Below are 17,873 nucleotides of genomic sequence, written 5' to 3' on the forward strand. Positions count from 1 at the left end.
CGTCAGCAGACCCTCAAAATGTAATTTACTGTCCATTTCATAACTACAATTGGCATCTGACGATCGATATAGAAAAAGATAAGAAAAGATATTGCTAAAAATGTCCATTATATGCACAATGATGATAGGCATGAGAAGTATTTTACTTCACAGATCACCCTTCAACGTTAACGGCATTTTAAGAACGTGATCTATTCGACAATCGAGCAACGTATTTCAGAATAAGTTTGATACAATTGGTGTTTTATTTGCAAACTGTGTAATATGCTAAAACAACATGATGCAATCGTTTTCAACCTTGTTGTGTTTTAATGTTTTTCTACTTCAGTCATAGTTATATGGTTACCTTCCAAAGTAAATTTTACTTCTATTTCTATTGCTGTTGGCTATTGCTACTTGTTTTCCTGTTGTACGTGGATAGTCAGTCCTCTCGTACAGGGGAGGGTTCGGTCTCTATTGAAATTCAAACCCACGTCGTCGAGGTGGTGAGCCCCGGCGCTCATGGGCTGATTTTCTAACGGGCGCTACCGCTCGGCTGTCGCGGACCCCCGGTGTTGTTCATACCTATCCATTTAGGATTTACGAGACTTTTTCCCTATGGGTAAGGGGATAGTCAGTCCTTCGTACAGAGGGGAGGATCTGGTCTCGGTTGGCTGGTGCGAACCCCCCGCGGATGTATCGATTTACTCTAGTCTTTTAACAGGAACATTACAAAGAAAAATAAAGTCGATAAAAATCGGTAAGGAACGAGCGTAAAAAGGAAATGCTAAAATAATGCAATGATATGCTGGTATCCGTTCGCCTCGTGTCATGGCGAACATGTCCGTCTTGTCGTCAACCAAGTTAATCTAAGTTAACCCGAACGTGTACGGCCCCGTCAATAAAGTGTTAACGCAGATTACAAAAGTGCACGTTCTATTGACCGTCAGGCGCTCAGTCCGAAACAACCTGAATAGTCGAAGTTATATTGTTTGTTGATGGCTACGGGTTTACTCGCAGATGTGTTCACGTGTGTAAAAATAATTGTTTCTGTGCAAAATCGAAAACAAGCCGACCAAGAAGAGCAACATTTGTGCTGGTATATTGATTTTGTAACTGAGTTACATTCAACTGAAAAATTGTATCCAAGCATTATTAACGTATTAAAACGTGTTAAAATTAGTTTTATTGTTTGCCTGATAAATATGTCAGCTCCTTAACTGATGACACGTGAATAATCTTGAAAAAACGTACTAAAACTATATAAAAATAGGAAAACACCTGATTGCTGTAAATTACTTTCTTATTAAATTGAGCTTCAACTAGGTCATATCAAGATGAACGGACAACGAAACCAAACAATTATGAATTAGATTTCACTGGCACCATAAATATAATATACATTAGATAAATTGCAATAACTTGCACTATTGAAACTCACCAGAATATATCATTTATAATTAGCATGGTACAATCATACCTTGCAAAACTCAATGTTTCGCAACAAAAATTTCAATGATTACAAACCTGCAGCATTGCAACAATATTTTTACTGTGGTTTTATTGAGGAAGTATGTATTTGTACCGGCTAGTGGCTTAGTAAACGCATTTGGATGGTTTCAATAAAGTGCATATATATTTAGTTTCTACTAATTATTGATGGACTCTGCTTGTTGCTAGCACTTTTTACTAACAATCATGGTCTGATTATATTACCATTTCTTTGCTTAAAAACCAATATATTCCAAAATAAAATAAAACCATTACACCATTGATTTTTGTATCCTTAATCGTTTATCATTCAGTGATCAGATTGTTTACTTCCTTTATCCTTCTGTTTTCTCGACATTGCTGAAACTCTCCATTTTTCCTGCAGCAGTTAATATATACCGATTTCCATGCAGATAGTTTTCTTGTCTACAAGTTTATTTGTTGGGTTTGATCCTTTAAATATAATGTATTACTGTTTCCTGGTATGCCATTACTAGTTTGGAATCGATCTTACTTCCTAACAATTTCATCATCAACTTTATCATACTCCTTTTTCTCATGACCGTCAACCCCAGCATAACTCTAATTACCATTTTACAATATTTCATGCAGAAGCTTTCACTTCCATCCATCGGACAGCGCACTGAAAAATAAAGCATTTTTATTATGAATACCAAATCTTTTAATTAGCATTCAGAATTATTCGTTCCGGTACAAAAACAGGCTGAACACTTTTAATAATACAAAACGAAACGCCAATTAAAAGGACCACAATACGTGCAATGACAAACTTTCTCAATACGCTAACACAAAATAATACCATTTGTTAATCTAGTAGCTTAATTTAAAAACATATCAAATTCACTAAAAATAGCTGTGTTTTAAAAGCATTTACGCCACAATTTTCCTCCTGGTTTAGCATACATATAACATTTTTAATTGCACAACATTAACATTTCGACATTGCACGTTTAAACCAACTGACATAAAATCGTTTTGGATTATTGATTTCGTCAATTATAATGATTATTTTCCTAATAAGCAAAACATTGCGCAGAAATAATGGGTTTTAAAAAAAAGTACAGTACCGGATGAAGAACATCACTTGCTGCAGCAACCACTGGTCTGTCGGTTTGTTTCATTTTGCGTTGGTCTAATATTTTGCTGCGGACCAGCACCTTCATTCTTAGGTAGCTTTTTAGCTGTTGGCGAAAAAAAAAACAACATTATCACCATCACTTAAACATATCACCAATCTACTTTATCTGCATAAGCATCATCCTTAGATATTCAATATTTACTAAGCAAAAAAACATGTTAATAAATTAATTGACTGCAAATCAATGTTATTGAATGTATTTTTGTTTACAATTTTGAGCTAAAATGCCGCTTCGAATATAATCATTGTTGTGGCTTTGTTTTCTCTTTCGTTAGTCGCCGTTTTTACTAAACCTTCGAATGCTAATTAGATTAAAATTGAATCCATACGGTTTAAATTATTTTTTTGACTTTACGTAGAGAGATTCTGTAGAAAACAAATAATATTGCGACGCCAGTTAAGGTCATCATAGTAAGCGAAACCTGAGGTGTGACCTAAACCTATAAAAAGGTTCATCAGACACGCTATTGTGACACTTTAAAGCAAATACAAAAATAGCTACACACACACACACACACACACACACACACACACACACACACACACACACACACACACACACACACACACACACACACACACACACCACATTGTGGCTGTAGCACACCAAAAATGTTTTGGATACAATTATCCCAAGAGCTCAAAACATTGTAAACAATCCTATACTAAATTAAGGGTAAATATATCCTATTATAATTATTAAATTTAAGGGATATGCGATGAATCAATAATCACCTATTGCAAGAAATATATCGTTCACATTGACTGCCGTCTTTGCCGAAGTTTCCATAAACAGCAGCCCATTGTCGTCCGCGTATTGCTTGGCTTCTTCATAGTCTACCACGCGACTATTCGCCAAATCGGCCTTGTTCCCGGCTAATGCAATCACAATGTTTGGAGATGCCTTTAAATAACGTAAAACGTAAAATAAGATAAATTAAATCACAACAAATAACTTAAGCGAAACATTACCTGTCTTTGAAGCTCCTTGACCCACGTTTTAGCTCGCGCAAAGCTATCACTGTTTTGTATATCGTAAACCACGATCGCTGCTTGGGCGCCACGGTAATACATTGGGGCCAAACTATGGTATCTGAAAATACAAAACTAATAGCTTTAGAACACATATCATTACTCAACATTATTATTTTTGTTACTCCGTACCTTTCTTGTCCGGCAGTATCCCAAATTTCAAACTTTACTGTCGTGTCATCAATGCACAAAGTTTGTGTTAGAAAAGCAGCACCGATAGTGCTTTCCTGATACTCGTGAAACTGTCCTTTGACAAAGCGTAACACAAGGGACGATTTACCCACTGCTGATTCACCCAACAGAACGAGCTTGAACTGGCAGATTTTGTTCTGTGTGGCACCATTTGGGCGCTGGGCTGCCCCGCCGGCTCTCGGACTGGATGCCATCTATTCAAATTCAACGATTGGAACTGTTTTTCGACTGCCACTGTTTTTCGTTGATACTGACAAAACTGTATTTGTTCCAAATCGTGCGTGGGCGGTTTTTTTTGTAGCGTTGGATGACTTTACTCTAAGAATTTCAGCTGAAAAAAATAGTAAAAATCAATATCAGAATAAAAGTTATTCTACGCTAATCCAATTAAGTGATAGTTTAAAAAATACAACACATATTATTCGTAGTAAAGCATATGCAAAGCTGATATGTCGTATAATTTCACAAAACGATGAGTCATATCATGATTATACAACAATGAATGATTCAGAGTGTAGAGTATGAAGGACATTTTTGGGACCGGGTTTTACATGTTATTTTTCATAAAAGATACCAAAACAATAGAAGAGATCAAGTGCTAGTCCAGGTCAGCGAAAAATCTTGATACAGCAGAACCGTTAGGCCTCATTAACATTACACCGCTAACATCGTATATTAAGCACATATTTAAAAAAATGATTTTATAAATATATTTGATAGCACTAATCAACGATTACTTTTAGTTTTTCTGGTAATATGGACTACTTCGATAAGCTTCCACAAGCACCAAAAACGCCTACCGCTCTCTTTTGATTTATTATGTGTACTAATCAGATTTACGCTCACTGTACCCAACTGCTTTGCTCATTTTCAATTGTTCAACAAAATCGTCCATTCTTTTTCTATAGGAATGGTAGAAAATCCATGTATTTTTTTTAAACCACAATAAATTCCACACTTTTCATTTTCAACAAAGCCTTACCATAAATAACGCGACTCTTTGTTACACAGTGAACTATCTCTTATTACGCAGTACCACGTACAGAAAATCGGGGAGCTATTGCCTGTTTGTATTAAATGATAATGTGTCAACTACCCAAAAATGAATGAGTTGTGGGACACCCACTACTAGAACCCCAATCCAAAATGCAAAATCAACCTCATAACGTATTTCTTATTCAATTCATCAACCACCCAAATTCACTAATCACAATCTGTTCTTGACTCTTTCTTTGATTGGAACAATACCGAAACGCTAGTTATTGTTTGAAAGCATTAGCACTGCTTACGAAGTAATTATTGTAATTAGTATAAACTTTGCACTCCATATTATTTACTTTTTGCACTAATTTCACAGCGTATGGCGAATAGAATCACTGATAAACGCACACTTGCATAGTTATAGCATCGTTGTACTCCGCATATTTCTAATTGTAATACGTAACCAATGGTCGTCGACTAAACTAAGTTTTACTACAATAGAAGGTTTTACGTCAGCAACTAAAGCGTCAGCAACAGACCGTGCATTGTGCAGTGAAGTAGTAGCCGAGCCACTTACATACATGCTACTATGTACTCAGAATCCAGAAAAAGATTCCAACACTTTATGTCTTTAATTTAATAAGGAACAAAAAATGTTATTACATTGCATACATTCTCCCTCATTGGTTTGTTGTTGCTTATTCCCGGCTTTCTTATGGCATTTTTTTGTTTACTCTTATGTTTACTCCTTAATACTTTCATTCAATGATGAGTAATCAATGATCAATAATCAGGATTTGTTTTTCTTTATATTTAAATCACCATAGCTCTGCCGTAGTAATCTGAACTTGTACCTTATACTTCTCCAGCCCATTTGCTTGTATATCAGTGATGGCCAATGTTAACAGAGTTTACAATTTAAGGCACTTTAAAATATGCCTTACATGTTTTCGCAAGCACGATGATGATGGAACAAATTTAGCGTTTGAATTTTAGCATCCTCTTGAATTGATTTAACCGAAAGGGAAAATCTTGCATGCTGCTGGAAGCATAAATTCAACTGTGGTTATTAGTGTGCGTATAGTAGATGTCAAATATACGCTGGTGTTCATAAATAAGAGCAACAGTCTTTCAATTCATCTCCCATTTTGCACAATCAGTAGCTGACTACTACTTACAATTATAAATTACTAACTCTCACCACGCAGTAAACTGGGGTTGATGAGAATTTCCAACAATAATTTTGAACGCTGAACAACGAGTATCTCCTATTAAACTGACTTTAAAATACATACTTTATACATCACCATTGCTTTTTCTCTCGTGATTGGTTTGCTCTTTGTTCGCAATTTCTCTCTTTGAGAGGATTCGATACTTTGTTCTCAGGTTGCTGTTAGTTTTCTCACGACTGTTCATGCATTTAATAAAAGGAATCCTACTTGCATGTCATTTCAGCCGTAGAATTTATCTTACGAATCTGACCCCACAAGTACGTATGTGTTACGGAAGTTGAATAAAACGGAACATATTTCTGATCTGTAAAACCCCCGTTAGTCGATGTTCTTCTTTCTATACTCTGCAATGCAATGCTCGATGACACAGCTCTGGCGAAACACAAACACAATGAAACACTCTCTTGGGAATGTTTATCGCTTTTTTCAAGCAAAATTTTTCATTCCAGCAGAAAGCTGTTCTGCCGCACCCGTCTTTGATGGACGTAGAAGGAAGCAAACATTATCAGAATGCTACGAAAACGGTTTCTCTTTGTTCCACCGGTTGTAACAGAATTAACGCAATTAAATTATTTCAAAACAGCTTCCACTCATTGATGCTTAAGAAACTGCATGCCTTTGAGGCTCAGTTTTGTCTGGAATACCTGTCGTACTACACTCCTAACAGTAACCTGGATACATATACAGGTTGAATCATATTTTACGAAGTAGCAACCTTAGAATTATTCGAAACAACTATCTTCCATCGTCAATTGGTGAACCATATATTTTAATTCCAAATTCCAGAAGCACGGACACGTAAGCACACGTACATCGCTATCTAAGGCAAACAATTCATGGGAGGCGGAACCTAGTGTTAGATTTTAGCCTCGAACCTTCCAACACTACACAATACACTGATCGCGTTTGGCTTACTTTGATGTTCAAATAGCAATCATCAGTGAATTATATGGCAAGAACAAAATACTTCAACGAAATACATACTCCAAGGAGAGAAACGCACCTTTAATCACGATTGTAACTTGCACCAAAAACGAAAATTATGACGACTGATTTCACTGTCATACTCGATAGTCCTACTGGTCAGAAACGATTGAGCAGAAGAGGGACGGGCTACTGACTCGCATAAATGACTTTGCGAGCCTGATGAGAGCTTTGTCAAGCATTTCTTACTGCATTTGTGTGCGTGAGAAACTAGGAGAAACCAACGAATATGTGAGTGACGACAGTATGACCGACTCGAACCAAGTACAGTAGGTCCCCGCAGTACGCTATACTCGTTATACGCGAATTCGCAATAGCGTTTAGCGTTGTTGCTTGAGTTCTGATAAGTCAATTTTGCTTTGTTTTGGTAGAATGAAATTTGTTAAACGCAGTTTTAAACTGCAAAGACCTGAATTACACCCGTTTTCACTTAGGGTGGAACCGCGCCCGACTTCTGTGCAATGGCACGCTATAACGGTGGAAACGCGAGTATCAACGGTGGTACGCGGCGCATGATGACTAAATCGCGTTTGACTACTGTTGAAATGCGGACGCGGACTGTTGTATGGGGGCAAATTTTGACGGCCGCGCAATACGATAAAACTGTGCACGCTTTCCAGACTGCACCGTCGCGTAACGCGACGTCGCCTGACAGGCGCACAACACCATGCAAAAAAAACCTAGCGCGATTCGCGCGACGGTGCAGAGATCGCGCAAGGTTTTTTTTATATGGAGTTCCGCTCCTGTCAGGCGACGTCGCGCTGTAGTGTGGACCCCGAGTCAGGCGACTCGGGGTCCACACTGCAGCGCGACGTCCCGTTTCAAAAGTAGCCCAGTTTCGGCAGAACAATCGCGCAAGCCAAGCGCGACAGAGGTAGGAGAGTATGTGGAAATATGTATCACATTGGGGCGCAAACTTGGCTAAAATTTTTTATTGAATTTTGAGGTAGTAATGCATGATATTTGTTTAGCTACGTATTTTATGCACCCTGAGTGAGTTTGGCGCTTGCACATTTGAAATTAACTGAGAAAACAAACTTAAACAAACAACGACGATATTTTGGCCCGCCGTAGGAAGTATATATTTCCACATCATCTCCTACTTGTTGAAGAGCAGTTTGTTTACGTTTCGGCACCCGAAAAAACTTTAGTAAAAATATCAATTAACACGGAGTTTGATAACTGAATTACATTTGTGAAGCCTAAAAATAAGAAGTACAACGAAAAAACCCATGTTTCGTGAAGAATATTGCTCGTTTTGATCGCGTTTGTGATTCGGTTTATTTACGTTTTGTCCAGCTGTCGGTTTGTTTTCGTTTCGAATTGACATTTGACAAGAGCTATCGCGACGTCGCGTTTTTCGCTATTTCTACACTAGCGCGATTTGTGCGACATTTTTTTTGTATGGAGTTCGGCCGCCTGTCAGGCGACGTCGCGTTTCGCGACGGGACGTCGCGCTGTAGTGTGGACCCCGAGTTACTGTATTTGAAACACGTTTAAATATCACCGTTAAAAGGTAGATGCGCTTTGCATTCATTCGATATTTTTACATTTATATATTTATTTATCAATCCAATAATTACAAGAGTTCAATTTTCGATGGATAGTGATGTATTTCGCAGCATTTTGTGTTTTTGGAACGATAAAGTTTTGGCTGAATGAAACCCTGTAAAGAAAGAATATAACCACATAAAATTTGAGTAAACTTAACATGCTAAAGGCATATAAAAACTCACTTATCAAGGCAGAAGCAGGACAGTTCGTCATGCTCGAGCTTTTCAAGAAAACTCAAAATAAAGGTATAACAATTGTGCGATTGTTCGTGATAGTCTTCTTTTTTCCATTGGGTGCTTTCGAAAAATTGTTGCAGTAAATTGTCCCATTTGTCATACCACGGTAGAGAAACTTGTGCGATTAATATACACTGATTCCAAACGACATTACCATTATTTTTCGTTGCCGTGTGTTTTAAACCATTCAGATCGTACTCAAAAATAGATCCATCGGAGGCAGTTAATCCAATATGCAAATTTTGCTGATTAACAAAGAACCTACAAGATATGCCAGATTTATAGCATAAAGCTCGAGAGAAAAATGCAACATTTTCATAGTTACCTCAAAAAATCGCCGTCTGAAGGGCGTAAAACCACTGAACAAGGGTATTGACAGGCTTTTACGAAAGGATATGGTAGCCTAGAAGAGGGGAGAAAACTAATAAACTTCTCGCGCATTCCCAAATTATTTATTAAATACTTACATTAATGGAATACTGGTCAAACTGCTACCTAATGGTGTATGGCATAAAGGACAAGTCGTTGCTATATCATGAGTAAAAATCGATTTCCCACAATGTTTGAAACATATTACATCTCGGTAGAAAGACATAGTTCTAAGAAATAGAAATGGGCGAAAAGATAATAATTAGTGAAAAGTGCGGCTGTCGCAAAGTCAATGCTCACATATATTTATTTTTTAACGTCAGCATAGATTTTACGGACTAGTTTTTCCCTATGCTAGATTTTTGACATGGAGAATTCGAAAAAATAAATATTTCCACACAACCTTATAGAGCATTTGTAGAATGGAATTGTACAGGACGTGAATGTAGAAAGTACTAAATCCGTGGTCTTCCAGAAATTTGAGTTTTTATTAACTCAGTTACTTTCACATTATTTTATCGCTGGACGTTACCTTCGAACCAAACATAGTTTATATATTTGGTCTACTTGTTTTTTACTTGTTCCAATCGAATCATTAAAATGCAATACAAACATTTTTAATCGGTGGATAAGCTTTATAGGATATTGAGAAAAACCATGAATATTCCAGATGTGTTGAAAAGCTCCAATCAGCTGAAGTTGGTTGTTATATTTCATCACCATGCCAACCAAACTCGTGTCCCTGTGTTACACGTTGCGATACAAGAATATGTTGCTTGTAGGTAACCAAATATATAAGAGCGGTGAGGGCAATACCGAATAAAACTCTTGAATAGATACATTCAACGTAAGATTTGAAGCATTCACACCAAACTAACTTATACAGTGGTTGCTTTTGGATCGTAAATAGTACTGTTTTGCCGTAAATTGCCGAGGAGCATAAGAAAGTGAATTAAATTCGATCAATTTCGTTTCATTCGTGGATACTATGAAAGTAATGTCAGACTTACGTCCGTATAAGTTTTTAAGTTAAAGACGTTTGTTTCGGAAGAGCCATAGATCTTGTGGTGTATGTGACACTGTTAAAACAGGATAGTAAAACGGGACTAGCAAATTGTACAGGTTGTTTGAGTAGCCATCATCAATCCTCCTACCAATAGCAGTAAATTTCTTCATGAATAATCTAAAAATGCCAAGAGTTGACTCATGCTCCACGGAAAGGACCCGACGCGGCTGGTATTTCGTAAAGCTAGTGTTCTGTGTAACTACCGCTTCTGTAGTTCACTTTTCCAACGCTGGAATAGCCTGTCTCAGTAACCCTTGTGTTTATGGTGTCTGCATCGATGATCTTAACAGGTAACTTATGCGTAATGTATAGTCAAACATCGATATTACTCGGATGCATTTCTTCCGACACCTTCTAAAAACTAAAAATATTTGTTTATTTTGAGATTCTTTACCTAGAACAAAAATGGTTGAATTTTAAATTTTCTTTTCAAAAGGTAATGTGATACCATGTCAGCGAGCTGTATAATCGATACTGATGTATCCGTACTACTTTTAATTAAATTCACCTTTTTATCAACCGCGAATTAGATGTCGAACTAGTCAACAATTACAAGTCAATGTGTATAATATTTAGCTGATATGAAGTTTTGGACATTATTACGCTTAATAGTGTCAATGATAACATCGAAAACCGTAGATTATTTTCATGTCTTCCTTTTTTTTTTGTTATTACTGGTTTGTTAGGCGCAAATGGTCGCGTATCCAGGAGATATGCGAAGACCATACATTTTGAGGAGTCCCACATCATAACCTTATTTTTTGGCATTTATATAGTGTTTGGTATGTTATTTGCATTTTTGTTCAATTTGTTTTATAATGGTATGCCGTTCCTACACTATTGTTTGCAATAAATGTTGTTTTATTCTACAGTACATACTCTTGCTATTGCATTGACGGATATACAGGTGTGCATTGTCAAACAAACTGGGACGAGTGTTGGTCTAGCCCATGCCTAAATGGTGGCACATGTATAGACGGAGTAGCATCGTACAACTGTAGCTGCCCGGATGGTTTTTTAGGTAGTTGAAAAATTACAGATGAAGCTTTTCATTTGTCTAACATACTGTTTTGCTCCTCTCTATTAAAGGATTGCACTGTGAAGAAAATTTCAACGAATGCCAATCAAACCCATGCCAAAATGGAGGTTTATGCCATGACAAGGAAAACGCGTTCTACTGTAGCTGTGCTCATGGTTTTGAAGGTGATTTCTGCGAAATAGACGTTGCAGTTTGCAATGCAGGGAACCGTTGCCACAATGGAGCTAGTTGCATTGAGGGGCCTGGCTTGGAGTACTCCTGTCGTTGCACCGAAGGGTATGAAGGGCAGTACTGCGATTCAGAAATCAATGAATGTGCATCGGCACCATGCCAGAATGGAGCAATTTGTATAGATAAATTTGCTTCATACGTCTGTGCTTGCTCTATGGGATTTAGCGGAGCGAATTGTGAAGAAGAAATTATGCTCTGTACAGATTCTCCCTGTGCGAATCAGGCTTTATGTCTAATAGAAGAGGAGTCTCCAACGTGTTACTGCGTGCCAGATTACCACGGCGAACGATGTGAGTTACAATACGACGAATGCCAGCTGGAAGTAGAACGGTGCGGCAATGGCGGAACTTGTATCGACGGAGTAGATGAGTATTACTGCACATGTGCCCCAAATTTTTCTGGAGAAAGCTGCGAGTGTCTCATACTGGAAGAAGAAGGAGGCAAAGTAACCATGGATTGTAATTTCACATTACCGTTTGTTGAAACTACATCTTCGTCGGCGACAATCGAAATGTTTTTTTCTTCAATGGAAACTACTCCGGGGGAAAATGATATATACCCATCATCCGACAACATTTCTGTTTCGCCATCAGTTACACATGCGGTTGATTACACTGACTCGCATTTGCAAACGGCAAATGATAATTCTATCGTAACACAAAAAAAAACATATAATGGCGATATTCTCTCCACAACTCCTGAAACTCCGCACATAACAACTTTCATTGACGACAGTGCAACTGGCAGTTTTCCGTATTACAGTACAACATCCGGAGAAATAACCACTTACATTCCGAAGTCAAATGTCGACAAACAAAATCAAAATATTTCTACCATCCCACCATCCTCGGCTACCATTGAACAGGAAATTGATGGAGACCGCACAACAATAGGTGTAACAACTACAGACTTTATAGCAAAACAAACTTCGACTGATGGCTCACTGGGCTATACGACTAACATTCCCTCAGAAATAACAATCTCTCCATATACGGATACGCTAGATACATCAGAAGGTGTCCCTAAGGAGACTACAACTGTACCCGTCATAACTTTATTTTTCACGGAAACTCCAATTGACAAAATTCCGAGCTCCCCTTCCTTGCAAGGTGAAGATCAAGAAACGAATTACGGAATTCTTACTACCGGAATAAGCGTGCAGCAAGAATCAAGCACACCCGTTGTATCAACTACGGATTTTGTGGAAAATGTCGGTGGAAGTGTAGTATCAACAGGCACCATTTTACCGCCGTTAACGACTCGATCTCCTGAAACTATAGAAAAGTGTGACTTGGGTGTATGTAAAAATGGTGGTATTTGTACAGCAAGTCCACATGGCGTTCGCTGTCACTGCACTTTTAAGTATGTCGGTGCATTTTGCGACATACCCATAAAAATACTAAATGCAGCTTTTTCAAAAGATTCATTCGTTCGTCATATTATTTACAAAAACAACAATTCAATTTACACTGCTCCATCCAATGCAGTTGTCTTCGAACAAGCAGCAGCTATAACAGTGCGATTTAATGCAAAGTTTACTTCACACGAGGGGTTGATCATGCTGGCAAGTGCTGAGAGTGAAGAAGGATACCATTATGTTGCGTTATTTTTACGCAATGGATTGCTACAATTCCAGTTTTCCTGTGGCTTGCAAACAATGCTTCTAAGTGAAATCGAAGGAATAGTTAGTAATGGTTCCGAGTTAAATATTAAAGTACAGTAAGTTTAAAACATACTTCTTAGGATTACAGGTAATATTATTCAAGTTTTTTTCTTCTTCTAGATTAAACTTTAATGAACGATACAGTCATTGCAACGCTTCATTGCACGTAAACGACACACTTGCAATGAGTGGTGAACAACCAACCTGGCTCTCCAAAAGAATTTTGCAAAACGGACACGCCAATGCTTTAGCTTCGATAAGGCAAACTTGGCTACATTTAGGAGGACGGCCATTTAAAACAATGTATACTCTGAGTCACAATATATCGCGCTATTATGGATTCACCGGATGTATTTATGATCTTGAAATTAATAATTTACCGGTAGCTGTATTTGAGTAAGTTAGTTAGAAACCAATAATTACTGAGAACCAGAAGAAAAAAAACTTGCTAATATAATATTTTCGTTTCTTAGCAATGCCGAAGACGCAAACAAAATATATGAATGCAAGTCACTCGCATGCCTATCAAGCCCTTGTCGTAATGGAGCAGTATGCATGGAAGATGATAATTACGGTCCCGAAATACATCTTGGCATAGCTCCCCGAGAAAACGTACTAGGAACATGGAGCTGCAAATGTCCTTTTGGTTATATGGGGCAAACTTGCGAACGATCTATCTGCGACAACAATCCATGCCAATTCGGTGGCACATGCGTACCATTTCCGGAAACTGGTTATTTATGCATGTGTCCTTACGGTAAGCACGGACATTTGTGTGAACATGATCTGGACATTCTGCAGCCCTCTTTCTTCGGCAGTATAAAAGGCATCAGCTCGTTTGTAGCATATCCGATAGCTTTTCCTCTCGAAGATCGGTTTGAGTTCAGTTTTAAGATCATACCAACAACCATGTCGCAAATTGCTCTTCTCGCATTCATCGGACAGTCGAACGATCACCAGGATCAAAGTGAACATTTTGCAATAAGTTTTATACAAGGTAATAATACCTGCGACAATGTTTTATTCAATGTGTAAAATTTTTTTTTTTATTCTAGGTTTCATTCTCGTAACATGGAATTTAGGAAGCGGGCCACGGAGAATTTTTACCCGGAGACCAATACAAGTTCAACCCACTCGACCCACAATGATACAAGTAGGTCGAAATGGAAGAACCACTTGGCTTACAGTTGATGGCAAAATGAATATTACGGGCAATTCTCCCGGCAGTAGCACTAAGTTAAATGTAATGCCACAGTTATTTATAGGTGGGCATGAACGCGTGAACTTTTCCAGTTTACCACACGACCTACCATTACATTCAGGATTTCAAGGATGTCTATTTGATTTCCGGCTTATAGCAGGACCATTGAACATTCCACTGCAGCACATCGGCGGAATGCGAGGAAGAAGCGTTGGTCAGTGCGGTACAAAAGAGTGCCATCGGTATTCGTGCCAGAATAATGGGGCATGCCTGCAGCACGGATCTACATTCACGTGCATTTGTCAAGAAGAATGGAATGGCATTCTGTGTTCCCAGAAACTCAACCCATGTGACGTGAGCATCAACAAGTGTGTCGGATCAGATTCAAGTTGTTTTCCGTTGATTACTGGTTTTGAATGCGATTGTCCATTTGGGAAAACTGGCAAGCGTTGTGAAGTAAATCTAAAATACTTAAGTGACGTTTCTTTCTCCGGGAGAAGATCATACCTTGCGCTACGATGGCCATCAAACCAAATATCCAGTGCCTATTATCAGGAAAATGAGGTACACTACGAAAAGATTGTTCATCATTCGCATGCAATTCCGCACAATCACTCTATACTGCTCAAATCCATTCACGAATTGGACAAAATTAATGATGTACTGAAAGTACTACGTACACCAAATATCAGCGAATCAGACGGAGATCATGCCCTTGTAGCGCGCTCAGAAAACTATCGCCAACTCACAATGAGACAAATATCAATAGAGCTTCAACTACGTCCACTAACCGAAAAGGGACTTATTCTATTCTTGCGAACGTTTGATTCAAATGCGCAACAAAAAGGCTTCATCAGCCTTAGTCTGCAGGGAGGCGTAGTCGAATATCGCGTATCATCTAGTCGATTACAGACTTCCGTAGTGCGAAGCAATCATGTCATGGCGATCGGTGAATGGCACACAATTCGGGTGGTAAAATTTGGCAAACGACTCACTCTGTGGGTGGAGGGAAAAGGTACTTCTATTGTTGGATCAGTTCAGGACGAGTATGTGGATCCCACTTCTGAGGTCTACCTTGGAGGAATGCCCGATCTTTCCAAGCTTCCATACAATGCAATATCAGGCTATCCCGTCCCCTTTAGGGGGTGTGTCAGAGGTGTTATTCTTAATGGAACTCGGATGGTCCTAAATGAGAGCTCGATCATCGCGTCTCGAAATATTGAGGATTGCGATGGAACGCCTTGTGGTGGGGACATTTGTGCGTATGGAGGTTTGTGCTGGTTGGATGAGCATTTTCAACCTCATTGCAAATGTCCAGAGCACTCCAAGGGTACCATGTGTGACATTCAGGAATCTTGTGAGGTTGTACAGTGCCATAATAATGGACAATGCATGAAAAATGGTCTTTGTAGCTGCGGTGTTGGCTGGACCGGACACTATTGCGAAATAGCAACGTCGAAATACTCATCGATTGGATTCAACCATCGAAGCTACATCCTAATACCCTCTCAAAAATTAAAAATGAAAGACAAACGAAATGATGAAAGCAACATAGAGGGAGCAAAGCCATGGTTAGAACTACAAATTTCCTTCAACATATCCACCCTGGAAGACGGTCTCTTATTGTGGACCACGGATATAACAGGAGGCTACATTGGCATTGGCATCCGCGACGGATTTCTTGTCATTGTTAGTAATATACCCATGAAAGCGGAAGGCAGCAAGAAATTAGATGATGTTCGGAGAATATATGTGACCGATGGAGATTGGCATAACGTAATGTTAATGACGAATGCTAATCAAATTAATTTCTCTGTCGATGGCATCGTACTTTTTTCCGGATTACTCCAAACCACCATTTCACCTTATCTACGGCCCACATTTGAAACACAGATAAACTCAAATGAAATTACATATATTGGTGAGTTATTATAATAATTAACCAGGATGTAAGCATATGCTGAAATTAATATTTCAATCTTACTTTTGCAGGAGGATTTCCAGATGAAAACATATACAATCGTACGCATGGCAACTTTGTCAGATCATTCAGCGGATGCATTCAGCATATCTTCTTGGGTAAACGGATGGACCAATTAGATGCTACTTCGTTCGAAGGAGCGAATATAAAAGAGTGTGTGGTTTAAGAAATCTCGATCAAGACGCGTGTAGCTAAAATAAAAAAAACAAGCATTTCATAGTAATCCAAGAGGTAACTAAAGTGCTTGAACAAAAACTGCCTGAAGCAACATTGTTGCTAAAGCTGTATAGAAAATGTAGAATAAAAATAACATTCACATAACTTTAACAACTCCAACACCAAATTATTCGCATTTTGACACGAATACGAAACAACAAATATCTTACTTTCTCTGAAATCCTATACCAATTTGTATATCAGACCATCACACCGTTTTAGATCGCGATTCGCACAGATTGATATACTTTTGATAAGCATGGAATTGGTATGTAACTTAGAAAATTCCTTTTACTAGGTAGTTCAATAAAACTTTTAAGAATCCTTTATACACAGATGCGACAAATGACATCAGTATTGCGGTCTATAATGCAAACGAAAGTGCACAAACTAGAATGATTGGATAATCATTCTTAAGAACGATTGAGTAAATATCATTACACACTATCAACATAGATGAGGAATGTTTTTGGTTATTATTTATTCGAATGTTTTTCTTTTTACACTCTATTCAACTCATTTGTCAAACAGCGGTATTGTGTTCGCGTCGGTTTGGACTAGCGGTGGGAAAATTGAATCCCTGCAGGGATTCGAGTCTTTCGATTCAAATCCATTCTGAGATCCGGATCTACGAATTCGAGTCCCAATCCGTCGTATCATGCATGCTTATCTAACTTGCCGATTTCTCATATCATTTGTTAAAGTAACTCGGGGTCCACAGTACATCGCGACGTCGCCTGACAGGCGCTGAAATCCATACTCGGGGTCAACACTACAGCGCGACGTCGCCTGACAGGAGCAGAACTCCATATAAAAAAACCTTGCGCGATGTCGCGCGAATCGCGCTAGGTTTTTTTTGCATGTAACGCTAGAAAGCGTGTAACAATTAGGCAATCAATTATTGAAATGATTCAAAGGCGATCTCGATGCTGCGAGTAGTCCCCAGGACGATCACGATTGTACTCACGGGGGAGCTGTTTCATTTCGATTCCGTCGGAGTTACTCACCTTTATGGTAAATCCTATAAGGTCAATCGTTCACCTGAAAACGTTCAAATATTTTTTTTTTAATTTTAGAGACTTTGACCTATTCGGTCATTCGTCTCTAAACATTCAAATATATATTCCTACCCGGGTCGTTTTTGGAGGCTTATTTTAAAATAACTTTTGATAGGATTGTCGTATCGACATGAAACTTTTAGAATGGCTAGGAATATTAATTCCAAAAAAAACCCCTAATAAAATTAATAGACTTTCAATCACTTCGT

The 17,873-nt window shown here is 38.4% G+C and overlaps 3 protein-coding genes across 6 annotated transcripts; 1 reads left to right on the top strand and 2 right to left on the bottom strand.

Moving 5' to 3' along the window:
- Positions 1-1,884: 1,884 nt before the first annotated feature.
- LOC131266885 (ras-related protein Rab-5B) lies at positions 1,885-7,177 on the bottom strand. Of its 2 annotated transcripts, none has more exons than XM_058269564.1 (5): positions 7,070-7,177; positions 3,794-4,184; positions 3,602-3,722; positions 3,365-3,533; positions 1,885-2,113 (listed from the first exon to the last, which is right to left on the bottom strand). In XM_058269564.1, the coding sequence occupies exons 2-5, from the start codon at positions 4,045-4,047 to the stop codon at positions 1,926-1,928; spliced, it is 732 nt and encodes a 243-aa protein (XP_058125547.1). In that variant the 5' UTR covers positions 4,048-4,184; positions 7,070-7,177; the 3' UTR covers positions 1,885-1,925. The 2 variants fall into 2 exon arrangements, with proteins under 2 accessions (XP_058125547.1, XP_058125548.1); XM_058269565.1 differs by lacking the exon at positions 7,070-7,177 and adding an exon at positions 2,559-2,672.
- A 1,182-nt stretch (positions 7,178-8,359) lies between these two features.
- LOC131263052 (MKRN2 opposite strand protein) lies at positions 8,360-17,034 on the bottom strand. 3 transcript variants are annotated; one of them, XM_058265184.1, is made up of 6 exons: positions 16,777-17,034; positions 16,394-16,581; positions 9,308-9,439; positions 9,166-9,243; positions 8,787-9,101; positions 8,360-8,716 (listed from the first exon to the last, which is right to left on the bottom strand). In XM_058265184.1, exons 3-6 carry the CDS (start codon positions 9,433-9,435, stop codon positions 8,611-8,613), a joined length of 627 nt encoding a protein of 208 aa, XP_058121167.1. In that variant the 5' UTR covers positions 9,436-9,439; positions 16,394-16,581; positions 16,777-17,034; the 3' UTR covers positions 8,360-8,610. The 3 variants fall into 3 exon arrangements, with proteins under 3 accessions (XP_058121167.1, XP_058121168.1, XP_058121169.1); XM_058265185.1 differs by lacking the exon at positions 16,394-16,581; XM_058265186.1 differs by lacking the exons at positions 16,394-16,581; positions 16,777-17,034 and adding an exon at positions 11,155-11,321.
- Positions 10,399-16,556, top strand: LOC131267264 (protein eyes shut). The gene is made up of 7 exons (XM_058270094.1): positions 10,399-10,565; positions 11,148-11,296; positions 11,365-13,264; positions 13,329-13,604; positions 13,682-14,205; positions 14,264-16,330; positions 16,402-16,556. The coding sequence occupies exons 1-7, from the start codon at positions 10,399-10,401 to the stop codon at positions 16,554-16,556; spliced, it is 5,238 nt and encodes a 1,745-aa protein (XP_058126077.1).
- Positions 17,035-17,873: the final 839 nt, after the last annotated feature.

Source organism: Anopheles coustani, chromosome 2 (genome assembly GCF_943734705.1).
Source record: "Anopheles coustani chromosome 2, idAnoCousDA_361_x.2, whole genome shotgun sequence".
In the NCBI taxonomy this organism is placed as follows: Eukaryota; Metazoa; Arthropoda; class Insecta; order Diptera; family Culicidae; genus Anopheles; species Anopheles coustani.